At 41.1% G+C, this 22,701-nt stretch overlaps 1 protein-coding gene across 2 annotated transcripts in view; it reads right to left on the reverse strand.

Annotated features, from left to right (window-relative positions):
* ANKRD28 (ankyrin repeat domain 28) overlaps window positions 1-22,701 on the reverse strand; it is a 187,335-nt gene that overhangs the window by 2,985 nt on the left and 161,649 nt on the right. For both annotated transcript variants that reach the window (XM_077268856.1, XM_077268855.1), the window contains exons 15-27: window positions 22,371-22,482; window positions 19,763-19,789; window positions 19,057-19,131; window positions 16,847-17,048; window positions 16,677-16,764; window positions 14,749-14,866; window positions 13,993-14,212; window positions 8,766-8,853; window positions 8,595-8,678; window positions 6,663-6,808; window positions 4,793-4,875; window positions 2,826-2,908; window positions 2,556-2,647 (exon numbers count right to left, since the gene is read on the reverse strand). In XM_077268856.1, the coding sequence (XP_077124971.1) occupies window positions 2,556-2,647; window positions 2,826-2,908; window positions 4,793-4,875; window positions 6,663-6,808; window positions 8,595-8,678; window positions 8,766-8,853; window positions 13,993-14,212; window positions 14,749-14,866; window positions 16,677-16,764; window positions 16,847-17,048; window positions 19,057-19,131; window positions 19,763-19,789; window positions 22,371-22,482 (1,418 nt within the window). The remainder of the gene's footprint in view (window positions 1-2,555; window positions 2,648-2,825; window positions 2,909-4,792; window positions 4,876-6,662; window positions 6,809-8,594; window positions 8,679-8,765; window positions 8,854-13,992; window positions 14,213-14,748; window positions 14,867-16,676; window positions 16,765-16,846; window positions 17,049-19,056; window positions 19,132-19,762; window positions 19,790-22,370; window positions 22,483-22,701) is intronic.

The raw sequence follows: 22,701 nt of genomic DNA on the forward strand, positions 1-22,701 counted from the left end.
GGCTTCTTGCACCTCTCTTTTTTCATGTATTTAATACATCTATGGTGTGATTTATTTGCCTCTGTGGATTGGATGTGTTATTGACATCTGGTGAGAATTTCATGCCAACAGCACCTTTAGATATATCTTTCCTTAGAAAACTGGTAACACGTTGCATACTTATTTCACCAGTGTGTGTCTAATATATGTATATATTAGTATGCGGTATTGTGCAAATTTAGGCAAGTGTGGAAAACAAAAATGCTGAAATATGAAAATTTTTTTGGAAATAGAAGTATTCATTGATAAAAAAATAAACTTAACAAAATGCAAAGTGAATGACCAAAAGAGAAATCTAAATCACATCACTATTTTGTGTTTCAACTAGGGATGAGTGGACCCATGGAAGTTCGGGTTCGGCTGAAACTTTAGTCTAAAGTTTGGTTCAGGCAGCAGAACTTGCCCCCGAACCTGAATCCCACATAAGTCAACGGGGACCAGAACTTTGGTGCTGTAAAATGGTTGTAGTAAGGGCTGCAGGGCTGCCTTTTGGCACTTAGCCTCGGCTCTTCCCGGTTGCCCTGGTGTGGTGGCAATCAGGGTAATAGTTTTGGGGGTTGATATCAGATGTGTAATGTCAGCTGGCATCAAGCCCAGGGGTTAGTAATTGAGAGAAAGAGGCTGCATAGGTCACTCACGGTCATGTCTCACGGGCGATGATGTTACTGATGTCATCGCCCGTGAGACATGACCGTGAATAATCTATGAAGATTTGTTCTCAGAACGATGCTCCATAAGTTGCAGGAGAGAATCGCTGGACATCATGGAAACTACAATGGATTACGCTGAAGCAGGAAGGATAGTTTTTTAATAAACAGGTAAATCAGGGAATATGTGGAGTCTTTATTAAAAAAAAAAACACTTTTTTTCTGCATGTGCCTTTTTAAATATGTGGTTAGTAATGGGAGTGTATGATAGAAGCCTCTCCATTACTAAACCCCTGGGCTTGATGCCAGCTGACATTACACAGCTGATATCAACTCCAAAACCATTACCCCTATTGCTACCGCACCAGGGCAATCGGGAAGAGCCAAATTGGTGCATAAGCGACAGAATTGGTGCATCTAATGGATGCGACATTTCAGAGGGCTGATCTTATTGGGCTGGGAAGGGGGAAATATGTATGGACCTTTCTAGCCTATTAATATTATCACCCAGCTGTCTGCTTTGCCTTAGATGGTTATTAAAAATAGGGGAGACTCCACGTCTTGTTTTTTGGGTCCTCCCATTTTTAATAACCAGCAAAGGCAAAGCAGAAAGCTAGGGGCTGTTATTAATAGGCTGGGAAGCTCCATGGTTATTGGCCCTTTTCCAGCATAACAAGACCAGCTATCCCTTGGCTAGTTATTAAATATAGGGGGGACCCCACATAGATTTATATTTTACACTGTCCCTACGCTAATCAGAGCACAATGGCGGTGCCACCCGTGATCCTGCATTTATACAGGCTGGGTCATGTGTCGTGCTGGCCAATCACAGCCATGCCAATATTTGACATGGCTGCGATGGCCCCGGAAATGCCCACAGCCTAAAAGCTTGTTGATTGGGTTGGATGCCAAATAAAGTTTGTTGAAATGCAGCAGCACAGCAAAACAGTAAAACAGACTTCCGGTTAAAAATCTGTGTTCGGAACTTGGTACTGGACACTAGGTGTCTGGTACTGGTGTCTGATTCATCCCTGGTGATAACCCTTTGCCTTTAAAACAGCATCACTTCTTCTAGGTACACCTGCACACAACTTTTGAATTAACTCAACAGGGAGGTTGTGACCAAACATCTTGCAGAACTAACCACAGATCTTCTGTGGATCTAGCTTTGCACAAATCTCTTCATGTAATTTTCTCAGTTTTGCACGGGTGTCTGACCTATGCAATGGAACAAAGTCTTCTACAACCTCAATTGTGTAGCAGAGTTTAGCTGTTCCTCCCCCAGTTTTAAGCCTCTTATACAGCAGTTTGTTTCAGTTATAATGACAGTTTCAATATACATATGAAAATGACCATTATCACCTGTTCAGTATAATACACCTAGCTATACTGCTACAAAATCCCCAGCTTTGTGCAAGTGTACCTAGAAGAATTGGTGTAATTTAGAAAATAGGTGGTCACACCAAATATTGATTTGATTTAGACTTCTCTTGAGCCATTTTTACTTGGCAGCACAATTTTTCCCTCCAAACCTGGCCAAAATTTAGCACAGTATGTACACACATACACACACAGACTGTATAATACAGATAAGCACACACAAGTGAAGGAAGGCACGAGAGATCATGGCAATGCTCAAGACAGATTGCGTGTGAGAGCAAGGCAACCCAAAATACAGGGAGCGAATTTATAAATTCTGATATTTTGACAATATAACTTAGAATAGATGGTCTTATCAAACTAACCAATGCCTGCATGTTGAGTGAGGCACAAGACCTGTACATTAGATTTTTTTTTTCTTATTCCAAAAATTAATCTTTAATTTATTAAGTGTCCCCTAATGTGATTTTTGCGCATTTCATCATGTACCATTTTCATCGACTGCCAAAACGCTTGCTCCTTTCCCCAGAAGCTCCTGGACAACAACTGTTAGACCATTCCGGGCAGCTACATGCAGAGGTCTGCAAAACAGAATACACAATAAAATATAGATTTCCATCTCCAGACTCCATCGTAACCAAAAAACCATAAAGATTTAGATATATAAAAATCAAGGATTGTTTAGGTTTGAATTTAATAGAATCTCTTTTTTTCCACACACTAATAATATATTCTTATGTAGTATCAAAAATTACTTACGTTTGCAAAGCTGCATTTGTTGCATTGATGAGGTTTCGGTCAGTAATTTGCTCTAATATTAACAAGGCACTAGTTTCATGACCCTACAAGCGGAGACAAAATAAAAAGCTCTGTAATATACCATCAAACAAAAGAAAATTGCAAAGTTCTTGAAGCAGGAAGGTCTGTGAATGCATTTCATTACTGCAGTGTATTAGTATTACTAATTTCAAGTGACTAACCATACATTTCAAGCAATCAGAGCACAAGTTACAATTATTTTTCGGTATAGCCTATCCAGGTTAAAGGGAATCATCTGCTAGCAGGATTTCACATTGCAAAATAATTTATATGCGCATGTAGCCCTTACAAAGACAAGTCCAGCAATACCATTTCATCACCAGTCCGTTCCTCCATTACTGAGAAATCAGCATTTGAATGGATATGAAAAAGAGGCTGAAAGACTATGGTAGATCTGAAACCTCTGTCATTCCAGCTCTATTCCCCGCCCTGTATTGTCTGTCGTCTTCTGCTTGACTGATGGCTAATTTGCCTGAAATCACAGCATAGAAGAAGCAAAATCAAGCCGGAGGTTGTGACGGACAAGGAATAGAGCTGGAGTGACAGAGGCTTCAGATCGACCATAGCTCTTCAGATTCCTTTGCATATAAATTTAAATGCTGATTTCTCAGTAATGGAGGAACGGATTGGCCATGTAAAGGTATTGCTGGACTGGTCTTTGAAAGAGCTAGATGTAGCTGCAGTCATAATGAACATGACAGATTACATCCAGGAAGCAAACAGACAACTCTTGGATGTAAAATACTACACTCCACTTCAGGGAGATCTGACCAAAAAATACACAGAGGAACTAACACATATCATCAATGGATTTTATTCCACTTCATCCTCACTGCAGGAACTAATACCAGACAATCCCCAAACAGGTACCTTCTACATGTTACCTGAAATACATAAAGAAGGTAATCCTGGGAGGCCTATCATCTCTGGTATTGGGACTTTAACTGACAATATCTCACGCTGAGTGGAGAACATTCTGAAACCCTTGGTGAGGCGCACACCAAGCTATATCCAGGACACCACGGATATTCTTTGCAAATTGTCAGCGCTGGGCCCACTTCCAGAGGACACACTACTAGCCACCATGGATGTAGAGTCTCTCTATTCCAACATTCCTCATGAGGATGTATTTGCAGCATGCAAATATTTCCTTCAAAACAACAATCTAGCCACAGAACCAACACTGCAATTGATCAGGTTTGTGTTCCATCACAACTATTTTTTTTTGGGAACAATTTATACCAACAGTGTATGGGCAGCGCCATGGGAAGCAAAATGTCCCCACAATATGCTAACTTATTTATGGCGAAACTGGAGGAAGAATTTTTGTCATCTTTTGCATACTTCCGCTACATTGATGATCTGCTAATAACATGGACATATATATACACATACATACATATATATACACACACACATATATTACAAAAAAGGAGAGAGCGCTGTGTGTATATTTATATATGTGTGTGTGTATATATATATATGTGTGTGTGTGTATATATATATATATATGTGTGTGTGTGTGTGTGTGTGTGTGTGTGTGTGTGTGTGTGTGTGTGTGTGTATATATATATATATATATATAACACACACACACACACACACACACACACACACACACACACACACACACATATATATATATGGATATATTACAAAAAAGTAGAGCGCTGTGTTCCAGTGGGAATGGCTGCTCAGGCAATTCAAGGGCTGAGGATGATTGGGGTGAGACCTGGCTGTGCAGCCCCAACGTGGCACCCGGTCTGGCCAATGGCAGCACGATTTTGTGTGATAATCAGCCATTGGCCTCTATGGGCGAGACGCATTTTGGCAATGCAGCCAGTTGCAGTCTGGTTTTATTCATTATCAGATGTATCCCCTTTATAATTCCGTTTTTCCCATCGTACCTTACTACATGCCAAATGTAACGCAGTATTCTTATTGTTATCTTGCAGAGTTAGATCCGCTTTTGCACTGCTGACCAACACTTCTGAAAGAGAAAATAAAAAACAATGAACACTAAAAAACAAAACCAAACCACTCCATAAATTACAGCTCAAGGCCGTCATTTACGATGTCTGCAATTTTCTCCCAATAGCTGCACACTCCGATGTTCCCACAATCTAACCCTCAGCGCAGCGGCTTACAATACTGAAATAAATGAAGCACCATGATCAGCTCTGCCGGGGGATAATCAGAAGATCACAGAGCAGTTGGAGAAGTAGCGGTTATGTGTGTCACGGAAAGCAGGCAGCCTGCAGAAGCGGGGGGTTGTGGGAAATGTAGTTTACGGCGGTTACATGGTCTGGAACCGCCCACGTCATACTAAGCACATAGACAATGGTGGAGGGGCGGGAGCCACAAAACGATGTAACAAATCAGCCTACATGAGAGGGGATATCACTACCAGGGGTCTGGGAAAGCCCCTTAAAGGTCACGTTCACAGAAACGTCATTGTGCTTTCAGGAGCGTTTTTTGTTTTTCACTTTCTCATTGCTTTCTATGGGTGAAGAAAAAAAAAAAAAAAAAATCATTACAAGAACGCCGAAAGAATTGACACACTGCAGACCTCAAAAACACAACAGCTCGCAAACTCAGTTGGGGGAAAAACAAACAAACGTGTGCTTGAGATTTCTGAAATCTCAGCTTTTTCTACTACTGTAAAAACCAGCTTAAAATTTGCACACAAAAAAAAAAAAAAAAAAACCTGCAAAAAATTCAGAACAAATGCAGCGTGTGCACAAAGCCCAGCAGTGTACTGGGAACTTCTTCCTTGTCTCAGAAACATCAACATTACTGGGACAGAGCTGCACTGTGCTGCCGAGCCAGTCCTGTATCCACTAGCGACCCCTAGTGACGGAATATGGCGCTACAATGCAGGATTCTGTATGCATTTTTACAGCTAAGGTGACCTTTGGTTGCTTGCACTAAGAACCCCCATGACATGGACTTATTGAAAGAATCACTACTCATAGATGACCAAACTATTCTGTGCATCATTAGCCTAAAATTTTATAGCAAAATATTTTTGACATATGAACAGAAAACAAAAGCTATACACAGACGCAACAATGATTGAAAAAAAAACAAACAAAAAAAAAACACTTAAACTAAAAAAAAAGATAGGTCTTAAACCAATCTTCCCCAGTCAGATGAACTGGGGCCGATTAGTGAGATTAAATTTACCAACTATCTCGAAAACTGTACTTTAAGGAGTTGTCCAGCCTTAACGTGACTGCAGACTTGTGAATCCTCACACCACGTGTACTACGCGCTGTGAGGCTTCTCTGTCAGGAGGTCACACGATCTTAACATGTGATTTTCATACTTCCGGCCACATTCCAACTAGACTGTCTAGCCTCGCTACACTTGTATTGAGTGAGACTGCGCTCATCTAGTCGGCACATGACCGCATGTAAGCAAATCACATACGTACCGCCAGCACCGGCATTATTACCGCCAGCATCGGCGAGCCTTCAGAGTGCTCGCGATGTAACTGCAGGCTTGTACCCCAAGACCAGACAACCCTTTTAATGTCTGATGCTGTTGTACAGAACATGGAATAGTGCTGTACCAATATGGGGAAGATATATGGAACGGTCTAAAAGAGATTTGGGGCTTGGTTGCTAAAGAGAAGAAGTTTTTATAATAATCGCCAATTAAGTGGAGTCTTTACTTGCAAAAAAAAAAATAAAAAATGCATTTTTTATGATGTAATCCACCATAACATCTGTCCGGAGCTAAACAATGATGATTGGTGTGGTCAAGAACTCTTACCTACTGCATTTGTTTGCCCATTTTCGGCAGCCATCATTAGTGGAGTCTTTCCAGAAGAATCCACAGCGTTTACTTGAGCATTATGGCTGAGCAAAAGCTGCAAACATTCAACATGGTCTGTAAAAGCTGCAGCATGAAGGGGCGTCCTGCAGAGAAAGAATACATCTATGAGGAGAGATGTCGGAAGCAGGAGCAGTAGAGCAGTCTAGCACGCTACTTGGCTGTCTCACACTTCCAATGGAGCTATACGATGTTTGTGGGACCAGCGCTGCATCCAAACTGCTCTTTCACAGCAGCTATGAAGGAGTAGTAACAGGGGGCCTGGGACCTCAATGCCACTTACCTAAGGTGCCCCTGAGATTCTGGCGTTTAGGTGATAAATGTCCATTACAGAAGACACTTCACAGCACCTAGCCTAGACAGACACTGTAGCTCTACTAACGTGTGACAGTGCGTGTAAATGTCAATAGAGACAGCAATTCAATTAGCAAGACCAGGCCCGGTGGCCATGTATGTAATCTTTGGCCGCAGGACAAGCACCATGAGAACCACCCCCCGCCCGCCAGCATCTGGAGATCTTCCTTTGATTATTAGGCCTGGTGCGATGTCACGTGTGCCTCACGCTGCAAAGACGATGTCACACCAGGCCGATCAATCACCAGAGGAGCCGTGGCTGCGGTCAGGTAGGCGGCAGATCTCAGTGCTCCCGTCAATTACCAAAATGGCTGAATGATTGGAGCCAGTGTACCAATTTTCACTAATTTAAGACTTCTACCTCCTGCTGAACAAATGGACATAAGCAGCACGACTGACGAGACCCTATCTATTCTACAGTAGCCTTCTTTCTGAGCAGCTAATTGCACATTTTGGGCCATCCGATGTACATATGTGTGTTACCCATCACTGTCTGTGATGATAACGATGCTACTGAAAAGTCTTCAGGACGTGTGAGGGAAGTGTGAAAATTGCAAGATTTCTAGATGGTTTTTTATCTCCTTCCCCACCGGGCAAGTTTCCATCTTTTGCGCTTTTGTTTTATCCTCCCCTGCCTCCAAGAGCCAGAACTTTTTTATTTCTCGGGCAATATAGCTGTGTGAGGACTTGTTTTTTTGTGTGACAACTTGTACTTTTGGAGTAACACCTTCTATTTTATGTGATGGAAAAAAATAAAAAATGTGGTGAAACAGCGAATAAAGCAAAATTCGTCAATAGTTTTTTTTTTCTTAGGTTTCATTTATAGCAATCATACGGTAAAATTACCTGGGAATAGGATTCTCTAGTTAAGTACAAGCACGGCGATACCAAACATGTATTTATATAGCTATCCATATTTTTTTTTTTTTAAGTGGTGAAAAATTTTGTTTTAAAAAATAAATAAAACAATTAGCTTGTGTTGCCATTTTCCAAGACCTGTAACGTTTACAATTTTTGGTTAGTGGTGCTATTTGAGGGCTTGATTTTTGCACCTAGAGCGGATGTTTTTACTGATACAATTTTAAGGTAGATATGATGATCTTATTACATTTTTTGTGCTTTTGCAACGACCAAAAAACCCGCAATTCTTGCATTTTTATTTTCTTTCTCGTTACACCATTTACCCCCATTGGGATTATTTTATATTTTGATAGAAAAATATATATAAAAAATTGAATCTATGTTCTTCAGAAGTTTTAAAACTTTATATGAGTGGTCGTAACCATTGATACCTAAGCTCCTGAAAAGACAGTGCAGTGCCAGTGCATGCATATAACTACTATTATACCCCCTATGATACCCCCTGACGAAGGAATGTTATTTCCGAAAACGCGTGTCGGGGTGTGCGGTATCAGGATGCCAATGCATGCATATAACTACTATTAGAACCTCCAAGACATGGGAGTTGAAAGATAAAGACCCAACCGTCTGTGTCTGTTTTGTGTTTCTTGTACGCACCTTCCTTTGGCGTCCACGGCATTCACAATGCTTGTACCTAATGTGTCTATTAACATTTCTGCAGCACCTTCATTGTCATTGATGCTGAAAGCAAGAGGAAAAAAAATGTTAGAAAAGGAATGAGGTGAGCGGCCAATTACTCAGGTCCTTGCTACTTGTGGGTCCTCTTACACAGCACAATGCAGGGGAGTAAATGAATTTCCTTCCATTCTCTGAAATATTTCTTGTTCCAGCAGTAGTTCTACACACGAATCATGGCCTGCAGGGAGAAAGAAGCCAGAATTCACTTCAATTTTACATTTATATATTCAACATTTTAAGGGAAAGTGACAAGTAAGTTCTAACAAAACCAATTATAAAAATGGCAAAAATTATTTAAATTGCTTTATGACAAAAATATTCTGAAAATTCACTCACTAAAAAATTCACAGTTTAAATCAATCAACAAGAACTACTTGTACTAACCTGTATGGTTATAAGAAGCATCACACTTTGATCTTCCCTGATTATGAATTAACTCGTAATACATCTGACATCCCCCGACTGGAATAGTCCAGCTAACTAATGGGCCTCTGATGAACAGTGAGGAATATTCCTTTGTCCTCTAGTCAGTAAGTATTGCATGCCTAGTACAGACCCATTGTCTCTATAGGAAGTTTCGCACTATTTATTGAATACACATTTTTCTGAAAGCCATTCTGTGCAGATCATCACTACAGTGATTAATATCTATTTTCAATATTATGTGCCCTCTGTCTTACCTTCTTTGCCCCCTACAATCTGTTAGCGCGACAGCAACATTTGTTTACTCATACTGGTTTTCCAATATTGTCACAGTGCACATGCACATGAGTCTACACAGAGTGCCCATAAAGCCTTGAGTTTCTTAAAAGGGTCGTCCAGGTTTTATTATTTATTTATTGTTTTACTATGAGCTTAAAAACTAACTGGTAACTACCTGCCTGTTCTGCAAAGCGTTGGCTCAGGGCGGTCACTAACTGCTCCTGCCAGCGATTCAGCTGCTCCTCATCAACAGAGCAGCTCTTCCTCTTCCGTGCTTATCTGCCAACAGGGGGTGACTGCTGACATCATGCTGATTGACAGCCAATTGCCTGCAGTTAGATATGACGTTGGCAGTGAAGCCACCTCAACAGCGCAGAGTGAAAGACAAGCCACTGCCTGGTAGACGTGATATTATCGGTAGCCACAGATTTGCCAGCAGGAGCGATCTGTGACTGCTCTATGCCATCACAGATATGCGTCAAGCTAACAGGCAGCTAGTTGCTAACTACCTGCCTGATGTGCCCTAGCAACTACCTGCCTGTTAGCTCTTAGGCTCGTAGTAAAAAAAATAGCCCCGGATAACCCCTTTAACAACTTCACCTCCCACTTCAACTGATCCCAGTAATTCCAAAATTGTTTTTTGTCGCGACACATTGTACTTCATGTCAGTGGTAAATTTATGACGACATTTTTTGCATTTACTCTTGAAAATATCAGACTTTTGAAGAAAATTTAGCAATTTTCAAACTTTTAATTTTTTGCCCTTAAACCAGAAAGTTATGCCATACAAAATGGTTAATAAATAACATTTACAGTTGTGACCTGCCAAAACAGCAGAAACCCCCACAAGTGACCCCATTTTAACAACTACATCTCTTGAGGAATTCATTTAGGGGTGTTGTGAGCAATTTTAAACTTCAGGTGATTCACAGAATTGTATCACATTAGGCTGAGTAAATGGAAAATTACAATTTTTTTTCCACTAAAATGTTGCTTTTGGTCCCAAGGTTTTCATTTTCAAAAGGGATAATAGAAGAAAATGCGTCATACACTTTGTTACACAATTTCTCCCGAGTACACCAATATTCCATGTGAGGTTGAGAACTACTTTTGAGGCACAGTGGAAAGCTCAGAAGGGAGGGAGCACCAATTTTGGAGTTCAGATTTTGCTGAAATGGTATGAGGGTGGCATGTCACATTGGCAGAGCCCCTGACGTGCCAGAACAGCAGAAAAAGCCCCATAAGTTTTAAGTCATAAGAACTTTTTTTTCATTGAGAGGTGTAGTTTGTAAAATAGGGTCTATTTTACAAACTACACCTCTCAATGAATTCATCTATGGGTGCAGTGATCATATTGACACCACAGGTATGTCACAGAATTTTACCATTGGACAGTGAAGATAAAAATTATAATATAATTACAACAAAAATTTTCCTTTGGCCCCAGATTTTACATTTTCACACTGGGAAATGGGTAAAAATTGCACCAATATTTGTCACTAAATTTCTGCTGAATATTACAAAACCCTACAGTACAGTACTGCTTAGCCATACAGCGAGACTTGAAAGGGATGGAACCCTATTTAACTGCTGGAGCACAAATTTTCCTAGAATAGTTTGTGGACTTCATATACAGAGTCCCTAAGTGCTAGAAGAGCAGAATGTGACCCCAGTTTGGAAATTATACCCCTTTGTGAATTCATCAACAGGTGTAGTTCTACGATTTGACTCAATGGGTGTTTTCCAGAAACACGCAGCAGTGGATGTTGCAGAGTAAAAATTGCAAATCTGCCATTGTAGTGCCCAGTACGTTATAGTGCCCAGTTTGTGCTTCTGGAGAAATGCACCAGTAAAAATTAAGCAGGCTCTCATCGCTAGAGAAAATGCCAAACATGAGGACGCTAAATTGGGTTTAGGCTTACTGGGGCTCAGAAGGGAGGGGAACATTTGGATATGGGAGTCTAGAATTTGTTGGATTTCTCTTGGAGGGTGAGGAGTCATTTAACTTTTCCAGAGCTTTTGTACTACCAGTAACGTTGAAATATATATATATATATATATATATATATATATATATATTTATTAACAGATGACGGACCTGAGTGGGGCTTACTTTTTTTATGGATTGAGTTTTTATCTTTATTAGGAGACAGAGTTTTTATGTTTTGCTGCTGTCACACCCTTTTTTTTTTTTTTAACAAACAAACGTTTTTGCATCCCCATATTTGAGTGCTATAATTTTTCCATATTTCTGCAGACAGTCATGTGAGGGCTTGCTTTTTGAGGGATGAGTTGACTTTTTTTATTAGTAAAATTATCGGGCACATTTTTTTTTTATTGCTTTCTATTCCGATTTTTGTGAGGCATAATTAACAAAAACCAGCAAGTCAGGATTTATTTAAGCCGTTCCTCGTGGTAATATTGTTAAAGCAGCTTAGGGCTATAGTCACATGTTGCATTTTGCTGCGTTTTTTTCTGCAGGCAAATCCTGCTCTCTTGGCAGTAAAGACGCTGCTTACAAAAAACAGGTTTTGGTGCGTTTTTCAGGATCCCAAAGTTAAAAAAAAAGGCAATTTGATTAAATCATTTAGGGAAAAAAGATATTTTATGTCTGAAAAAAACTGACTATTCTGAACAAAAAAGTTGACATATGAGTTCATGAAAAAATACACAACTGCAACTGTACTGTAACAGCAGAGGGTGTTGAAGTGGTCGGGAATAGTTTACCATTGGGAGAGCATTGAGTTTGTAGGACACACTTTGGTCGGCCCTTGACTTGATCAGGGTATTATTCAATTTCACATCTTGGTCAGGCAATGTTTACTTTATACATAATCCTAACTGCCATTCTCAGGTGAAGAGACATTATGGTTTAGCCTGGGGGGGGGTTGATGAAACACAAAAATAAATGTGTTTCACATTCTGCTGTACATACTCTTTCTCACTAAAAATACAGCAAAAAGCAATATCTGTGGTGTTTGCACTTATTCGCTGCTTTCTATAGGTGATAAAAAGCTGCAAAAAAGCAGCAAAAATGCTAAAAAGTGACATGCTGCAGTTCTAAAAAAAAAAAAAAAGCAGCAGTTTTCCAATTCAGTGAGGAAAAAAAAAAAAGTGTGCGAATGAGATTTCTGAAATGTGATAGCTTTTGATGGTACTGTAAAACGCAGCTTAAAATTTGCACAAATAAACAGCAAAAAATGCCACAAAACCACAACTTGTGAACATAGCCTTATTCTTCAGGTCAGTAAGATTATAGCGGTGCATTTATATTTTTTTTTGTTTTGCTACTTTTGCACAAAATAATAAAAACTAATTTTATATTTTATACAAAATAATTGTATTTGCATCGCTGTATTTTGAGAGCTATAACTTATTTTCCATTGATGGAGCTGTATGGCAGCTTCTTTTTTGAGACACAAAATGACAATTTCAGAGATACCATTTTTATTTACATTCGTTCTTTCCATTTTTTTTGTTTTTTGGTATGATGAAAAAGTATAGTTTTTTTGCTTCATTTTTAATTTATTTTTTAAAGGTGTTCACTGAAGGGGTTAACTATAATTGGTTGCTGCAGTTCTATAGATTACGTCGCTCCAGACACGGCGATACCAAATGTGTATTTTTTTGTTATTTCTTTTTACATAAAGATATGTATATATGAGTATAACTTTTTTTATTACTGTTTTGTGATTTTTTTAAAATATTTTTACACTGACGGAACCCCTTTTAGACCATGCTCTTGGCAAGGTCTAAAAAGGCCACTGTAGCTGGCAGACCCGGAGGTCATCATGACGACCTTGAGTTGCCATGACAACATTTGGCAGTCAGTGATGTGGTTGCGGGGGTGTTGATTGCGTGAGAGAAGGAGCCTCCTCCCCTCCTAAATTTAACAATAAATATTGATAGCGACATTTATGGGGTTAAACAGGTGGGGTGGTGCCTGCACCACTTCTGGCTGTGACAGCCGGGGCTCAGCTACCACATAAGTCAAACTCCCGGCAGTGATCCGGTGGGCACAGATCCTATGCCGCTCACGACTGCCAACTGTAACTATGTCATGTGTTAGGAACCCCTTTCCAACCATGATGTGTAGGTACGTCAAAGGTCGTGAAGGGTTTAAAGGGGGTGTCTGACAATTTGTTTTATATCATGCATGTATTCAAATTAATAAACTCAGGCCTACGCCCCTTGCAGGCCCATCCGGAGGTCTTTGTTGCCGGTTGCCCCGTTTGGAAGTCCCAGCAGCACTGCAGCCTATAATTGGCTGCAGAAGTCAGGTGACTAGAAGAGAGGGTCAACAGATGTTAGGACTTACGAAAGCGGCAAACACAGCCTTTCAAGATGGCGGAGAATTCTACAGCACATTCTACAGCACATTGTGCTGGATCCCCAGGGGCACTAGAAGAGGAATACACCTCCATATATTATTTTTACTCAATAATCGCATAAAAAAATATTTTACAGTCGGATAACCCCTTAACTGCAGGTTAATGCGACTGGAAGCATATAAAAACCTGCAAGGATAATTATATATCAATTATAGGATAAAGCTAATGTATTGAAGCGTCTGATCCCCATATTACCACCTCCATATGATAAGAAAGAAGCATACCATTATAACAGGCCCAATGAAGGGATGTGTATCCGTGATTGTCTGCTATGGCTGGAACAACATCGACAGATACGGCGGTCTGGAGGAGAGCCCCCAGGACACCTATATGACCGCATGCTGCCGCCAGATGAATAGAGGTGCGACCTCTGCAGTCCCGCAACAAGAAATTAGCGCTGTGCTGGAGCAACGCCTCCACACACTCCTCGTGTCCGGTCACTGCCTAGAAGAGGGCAAACAGCTGAAATCACAACTCACACAACTGATAAAGTGCAAATAGATCACATCCACAATAGTTTTATGTTCAGCCATATTATGTATTAGGCCTAAGAAAAAGCAGAAACTATAATTCTTCTATAATATGAATGATACAGATCTGGTTTTGGGAAGCAGCAGAGTCTATAAGGAACCAAGATAAAATCTGTGTTATTATAATGAATGCTGTATAATTATAAAGACCTGATAACTGTACCCCCTATAAATTAGGCAGGGGAAGCATACTACAGAAATCACTAAAAAGCTGTAGGAACATGTTGGCGTTTTACCTTCTAACATTACTATGCCCTTTTATGAAGCAACAGTGTCACAAATACAAGAATAAAACATTGATTTTTTTAAATAAAGCCTGAAATAATTAAAGTGTCACAGATGGGAATATTCCTAATGGTGCAGCTATTCGCAGCCCTGCACTTGGTCCATGCTGCGGTGCTGCAGCAGAGGCACTCTCTTACAACACGCATCCAGAAGAGGAACGCATACCCCTCGGTGCAGCGCTGTCCGCCCCCATTTGTCTTTGGCATCCACATTGGCTCCTTTGTTCAGCAATGAGTACACACACTCCGTATGTCCGTTCAGCACAGACAGCATCAATGGAGTCCTAAGTAATACAAGGAACAAATCAGAAAGCAAGCGCATCAGTCAGCAGAACTATCCCCCTGTGGCGGACATCCAGATATGCACTTAACCGGGGAACAGAGGTATAAAGCAAACTCCAGCAGAATATGAAGCCAGACAAGTCAGGGAAATGGGAGGAAAAGTGCCGGAGATGAAAGGCGGAGGACTACGGAAGACAATGGTTATTGCATATGTGCGAAGGTATACAAGACATTACTTATATAGGGAGACCAGATCAGCAAACCGGGAGGATTGGCAGCACTGGCTTACTGATAGCAACCAATGCATTTTTTTTTTATTTTCGCTGAAATTGTTTTTAGCTCGTGAGTCTAGACTTTGCTCATCAATATGGTAGCGCTTCTGTTTTTGTGACAACATTTATGCTAGTCCTGCAAGTAACATCACTGTGACTGCAACTTACAATTGTGCAACTATTTTAGAGCTGTAAATTTGTGCCCTCCCTCAAAAAAAAAACAAACAAAAAAAAAACCCAGTGGTGGGGGCGGTGTCATACAGAGCTCAGCTTTCAGAGAACTGGTGGATCTTTTGCAGAGAAAACAGGAATTTTATCGAAACCTGCAGAACCCGCCCAATAAGCGACATTCATGGAATCAGGGTATCTGCCCCTACATTATGCTGCTCTCAGATGGGATAGCAAAAACCTGGTGCCAGATCCCCTTTAAGGCTTTGCTTACAATGGTATTATGGCTTCTGATACATCCAATGGCACCCGATAGTATCAATTAACATAAAAAAGGGTCAATTCAAGATTTCCAAAATTTTGATCAGAATTGCTTTATATACTAGATCAGAGCTGGGACAAGTGCAGCCCACAAGACACATCCAGCCCTTTGACTGTTCCAGGCCAGACCATGGACAGAGGCAGCTCAGGGGGTGAAAACAGTTGCCCATGGAGCACATAATGGCTATTGTGGGGGCTTATGTTGTATATGATGCTATGTGGGGGCTCACACTGTATATGGGATGCTATGTGGGGGCTCACACTGTATATGGGATGCTATGTGGGGGCTCACACTGTATATGGGAGGCTATGTGGGGGCTCACGCTGTATATAGGGGTCTATGTGGGGGCTCAAGCTGTATAAAGGAGGCTGTGCGAGGCTCAATGTGTATAGGAGGGCTTATATTGTGTACAGGAGGCTATGTGGCTGCTCACTGTATACAGGAGGTTATGTGGGGGCTAACATTATAGGAAGTTATGTGAAGGCTAATACTGTATATAGGAGGCTATGTGTGGGTTCACTGTATATAGGTGTTGTGTACGGGCTCATATGGTATATAGGGGGTTGTGTGCAGGCTCATACAGTATATAGGGGGTGTCAGCATATTTAATTCTGCTCAATACAAAAGTGATACAAAATAAAATAATTATAATAATATGCCAATATTAACATGCTGCAGAATTTATTTTAGTGTATTTGTTCGGCCCTCCACAACAGTCAGTCTCAGTCTCATGTGGCCCCTTGGGAAAATAAACCCACCCTGTACTAAACAATTATTGCCATCTAAAGTGACAAACTTCAAGAAAACCCATGAGAGATGCTTGCAATGCAGAGGTGACCGTAGCCTGAGATTTTTATTTCTACAGAAGTATCACCTTGGGTTGGGCGTGTTACGGGCATAGGGAAGGGTCACACATGCAAATGAAATGAGAACGGCTGAGCTATGGGAATAGCACAGAGTGCCAACGTATGTACCACACTATCAATGCAGTGCCGCAGCCTATAAGTTGGCAGCAGCTAAAATGTAATTGACTTAAAGGTTTGTACTTACTGTCCATTTCCATCATGAATATCCACTGCCGTCTGAATGTCAGCATTTCCTATGAGGAGTCTCAAACACTCTGAATGTCCGTTAATAGCTAATAAAAAGTAAACATTTTCATTAAGTCAACAAAAACAACATTAGAACTAAAATATAGCCCATTACGTTGTATGCCATACCTGCTGAATGAATGGGGGTCCTTTTCACAACATAGTCTTTAACTAATATTGATGCCCCTTGATTGATGAGAACATCTACACATTCAACGTGTCCTTTGAACGCAGCAAGGTCCAGAGGAGTCCTGCCGGTGCCGTTCCGTACATCAAGGTCAAGTAAAGACTGCACTAAAACCTCTAGGGCTTGGTGGTGCCCATGGAAGGCCTAGAAACAAATGCACAAGAATTTTTATTTTTTACAACGTCAGTAGATGTAGCAATAATGCCATGGTGCACGCTTTATAGATGTTTGTACTTCATAAACCCTAGGTATCTTTTGGAAGGTTTGGGTACTTTTCGGGTCTTTTCTGGGCCAATAACCTGATTAATATGCAAAAGGTATAGTAAGCAATAACACATGTCTTCCTACAGGAAGAGAGCTTAGCATTGGGCTGTGTACTTGCCTATGGGATGTATTATATGTACGGATGATATTGCACAGGAGCATGGTGGCCAATTATACCTGATGCTTTGTGCCATAAAGATGCCAATGCAGTGAGGGCAATGAGCAGCTCAGGATTTTAGGCTGTCGCAAAGAATTGTATGTGACTGAAAATCCCCTTTACATCTGATTAATTGACCAAAACAAACAAAGTAAGTTTTGAGAAATGCCTATTTTGCCTCAGAAGCCAGTATCCAACATGTAACATCTAGATCTGAAAAGATCATTTTTCTGGGTACAGATACAGTGATCTTGAAACATTATAGTACATTCTTAAAGAGGTTGTCCACTACGTTTACATTGATGATCTATCCTAAGGATAGATCATCAATGTCTGATCGGCCTGGGGCCGACACCCGGCACCCCTACCGATCAGCTCTTCTCGGTATTGGCGACCGCCAGTACTCACTTGCCGAGCTGCTTTGAATAGGAGGTGGATGTGTAGTACACTGAAGAGGCCAAAACAAGTAGATGGAGCAGCTCGGCAAGTAGGTACTTCCGGCTGGCGGCAGACGACATCGGTAACAGCTGAATCCTGGACGATCAGACATTGATGACCTATCCTAAGGATGGAAACCAGGAGGTGGGAAGGTGTATACAAATGTTTGGCCACGATATTGGAGCACGAGTGCCTGTACTTGGTTATAACACTCGTTCTGTACTGACAGAGGTCCTTTTAGGGTATGTGCACACGCTGCGGATTTTGCTGCGGATCCGCGGCTGTTTCCCATGCATTTACAGTACCATGTAAAGCTATGGGGAATGAAATCCGCAGTGCACATGCTGCGGAAAAAAACGCGCGGAAACGCAGCGGTTTATTTTCTGCAGCATGTCAATTCTTTGTGCGAAATCCTGCTCCAATAGGAAACTGCAGGTGAAAACCCGCAGCGAAAACCGCAATAAAAACCGCGATAAATCTGCAGTAAAAACCGCAGCGGTTTTGCACTGCGGATTTATCAAAACCACTGCGGAAAATTCCGCAATGGAATCCGCAGCGTGTGCACATGGCCTAAGGCAAACCATCGATGGGTGTGTGTAGTATATTTAATACACTTTCCACCATTTTGGGTAGCTCTTTCGGAAGACATCCTCTATAGCCATAGTCCCTTTTCTTTAGTAGGAAAAATCTTGTACAGAATGTCTGTAGCTGTAATTCGGGGGTTGCTGAACCTTCTGTACTCTCTGACTATTAGGACATGTTGGGGGTTGTAGTTCGCAATGGCTGGAGTGCCCCAGGTTGCTGACCCCAAGTCTAGATGTTGCACAGAGCAGTTTCTGCTATTTATTTGCATGGCATCCCACAACCACTCCCGATGTGAGAGAGTGAGATCTGTCACTTCCACTAGTCCTGCTGTGTAATAAGTGGTTACCGATTAGTATTATCTTTTACGAGCTGTTAACGAATGATCCCAGCTGTAAAGTATATGGCAGCGCAGGCTACATGGAAAGAGCGAGATCTTGCAATATCTTACTCTTTCAAAGCAAGACCAGCCGCGATCCAGCTCTGCATGCCGTGATCTCACATCCCAGAACTTTTGGGGGACATAGGGCTACTTCTGAAAAGTTTTGTTGCTAGATAATATTTAGATAAATCACCAGTCTGCGGACGCCCACCACTGCTTTATGAACTATAAATGGCAGCTCCAGTATGGTGATAGGAACACTTTAAAGGGATCTGGTCTCCATTATAACATTTTAACATGCAATCCAAATTGACCTTTAAGAAACTTACAGCTAAGTGCAAAGGACTGATTGGTGCACGGGTATCTGCCTCATTCAGCATGTCCGTACCTGAAGTTTCCATAAGCTGAATGAAAATAGTAAAGCACATTAACAATCTGTACATTTAAAGTATGAAAACAAGAGGCACTCAGATACTCAATACATCGTAAATGATCACATCATACAAGAAAACTTCTAAAGTAAAGGGCAGAACATTAAACTGAAGATTTAGTTTATTGCATAGCATCTCGGCCATCTTTAAAGGTGCGGTTTCACAAAGACAACCCCTTATATGACCTAGAAGGTGGGGGTTCATGGATTAGCCAACTATATCCCAAAGGGGAAAAATGCCATAAAATAACAAAAGAATAATTTCTTACATGACATACCACTCTGCTCTGATAATTCAAGTTTGTCTTTGATTACTGTGCCACAGTAATGCCAGTCTACTCACATGACCACTGCAGTCAGTCAATGGCCTCAGTGGTCTTGTGCCATATATTGCACAGGCCAATGACTGGTGGCAGCTGTCGAATGGGTAGATGGGCACGTCACTGCACTGTAAGCAAAGAATAGAGGAAAGCGCTGTAATGCGGCTCTGTATTTACCAGGCAATTATTTTGTACTTTGATGTAATTCCCTTTATGGTGAAATTTATTTACATCTCAGAAAACCTCAAATTCATTTCAAGTTTAAAAAGAAAAGGATTTACTTACAACATCTAGGGGAGTTTCTCGGGCAATCTGTAAAGATTAATAAGATGAGGTGACCTTATATGTGAACTTATTTGGTCTTTTTACAAAGCTTTGAGCCAAAATACAGATGTTCATTATTTCATTATTGCTCTTTTTTTTTTTCCTTTATTTTAAGTCCCTCACCACATAGCTATAGATCCAAAAGTCACGAGAAAAATATTTTGGTTTTACATATCAGGGCATAATAAAATATCTGCTCCATGGAAGATCCTAAAATTAGGAAAATACAACCTCAACACCACATGACAAATCACAGGGTGTCATTCTTTATTTAACTAAAAACTAGGCCAAATGCAGAAGGCGTGTGAAAAAGTAACTACACCCCAGGAATCAGCAGACTGTAAAACTTCCTTTCGCTGCAACAACGAAGTAATCATTTTCTGTATGATTTTATTAGTCTCTCACGTTGTTCTGGAGGAATTTTTGTCTGACTTTTTGTAACATTGCTTAAGTTCATTTAGACTTGTGGGCATTCGTTTATGCAGAACTCTTTAAAACGGGTTGTGTCATCGCCTATCTTCAGGAGCACACCTCTCCCCTGCCTCCTGGCTTCTTACAGGCCAGGGGCGGTACACGCTCCTTAAAGGTTGACCGTTCTAACCAGGTAGCACGACTGCAGCACTGGCCCTAATGGTGTGCTCTCACCATATTGCATGTGCACCTGAGGAGAGCAAGGGCACTGAAGGCACTGGATCCAGACCAGCTTCAGAGAAGAGCATGCAAGCTCTAAAAAGTAAGAGCTTGGAAAAGCATGCGGAGGAAAACAGCCACCTGATACCGGACTGTAGAACTCACGGGTGTGCTAATAAACAAGCAATAAACTAGAATTCTTGATGTATAGTGCAGTTCGTGGTCAACTCAACGACTGCAAGGGGCCCAGGACCTGTGGCTGCAAAACAAGCTCAAATTATTCCCACTCCCATTGTCCTTAGCAGTTCATTTGAGGTGTTTGTACCAATACACTATTTGGTTTCTACCAGTTATGGTGTAGAGTTTTATGACCGAAGGCAATTGTTCCAGGGATCTTGTGGTTTGTTAATATGTAACTGTGCTGCCATGTTCTCTTTAAAAAGAAGAGGCTTTTTCCTGGCATCCTTTCCAAATGAAGCCATACTTGTTCAATCTTTTTCTAATTGGACTGTCAGGAACTTGGAAGATTTAACTAAAAGCTGAGGCGTTTAGTGTCTGAGCTGCATCTTTTGGCTTTTTTTTTTTAATAAAATGCATGAGCATTGCATGATCTGACCTTGGGGTGCGTTTTCTGAGACACCCATTCATTGTGAAGTTGGCAACAGTCTTGAATGTTTTCACTGGTATATAATCTTTCTGACTGTAGAACGATGGACTCCAAGTTGTTTGGAAACGGTCGTCTTCTAACCCTTCTCAGATTCCTTTTCTAAGAATATTGCTGATGTCTGTCCTAGTTGGCATAGTTTTAACACATGTCTAAAGGCTCCAGACCAGCAAACCAACATAACTTCTTCATTTATAGAGGTGGTCACACTTGCTAATGATCAATTAATCAAGAGTATTCGATTAGCAGCACATGACAGCTACTTACCCTCTTAAAAGGAACCTGTCACCCCCAAAATCGAGGGTGAGCTAAGCCCACCGGCATCAGGGGCTTATCTACAGCATTCTGTAATGCTATAGATGAGCCCCCGATGTATCCTAAAAGATGAGAAAAAGAGGTTAGATTATACTCACCTAGGCAGGCGATCCGATCCGGTGGGCGTCGTGGTCCCCCATCTTCTTACGATGACGTCCTCTTCGGGTCTTCATGCTGCGGCTCCGGTGTACTCAAAGTACTGCAGTGTGCAGGCGCCAGGAAAAGTCAGAGAGGCCCGGCGCCTGCGCACTTCTGTACTTTGCTCTGCCCTCAACAGGGCAGACAAAGTACACCTGCGCCGGAGCCGCAGCGTGAAGACAAGAGGATGTCATCGTAAGAAGATGGGAGGCCGCAGACCGGACCACGATGCCCATCGGACCGAAGTGGGACCGCCCAGGTGAGTATAATCTAACCTCTTTTTCTCATCTTTTAGGATACATCGGGGGCTTACCTACAGCATTCCAGAATGCTGTAGATAAGCCACTGATGCCGGTGGGCTTAGCTCACCCTCGATTTTGGGGGTGACCGGTTCCCTTTAATTCCTAAGAAAGCAATGAGGGTATGTATAATTTTTTTTGCACACAACTTCTGCATTTTAGCTTGGCTTTTTGTTGAGTAAATAATGAAATGCTGTCAGTTGTCAGGTCTTGTTGCTCATCTGAACTTTTATTTACTAAATTTTAGGACCAGATTTTTTTTTTTTTATTAGGTCCTGATATGCAAAACTACAAAATTCAAAAGAGAGGGTGCACTTCGTTATTCTCATGACTGCATGTCCCTATGTCAAACAATTACCACTACCAAGTCAAGTTTTGTGACAATACACATGAAATTATTCTGTATATTATATTAGGGTTAAAGATAAAGGTGGGATGGAGAAAGGGATGATTAATGCCCAACGTTAAATATAACCCCCACCCCAATAGTCTGGCAAGCCACGTCCTCACACAGAATACTTACCAATTCTAGACATAAACGATGGCCATAGGCAGCTGCGTAATGAACTGCATTGTACCCATGCTTGTCCCTGATTCCTGGGTTTGCATCGTTTCGTAATAAGTATTCCAGGCACCTAAATTAATGGAAAGTAACCTTGTAGGAATTATAAATTATTTGCTTGATCCATTCTCTTACCATTATGCACCTATCCATAACTTTCCCATAAAATAAAATGCAACGCAAAAAAATAAGTCACCAAAAAGTCCAAAAAATACTGTCAGATTAGAAGACTCTTCCGTTTTAGTTCACTGTATGAGTCACTAGGTGGCAGAAACGAGCTGCTATAACGCAG

The sequence above is a fragment of the Ranitomeya variabilis genome, chromosome 6, assembly GCF_051348905.1.
Source record: "Ranitomeya variabilis isolate aRanVar5 chromosome 6, aRanVar5.hap1, whole genome shotgun sequence".
Taxonomy (NCBI): domain Eukaryota; kingdom Metazoa; phylum Chordata; class Amphibia; order Anura; family Dendrobatidae; genus Ranitomeya; species Ranitomeya variabilis.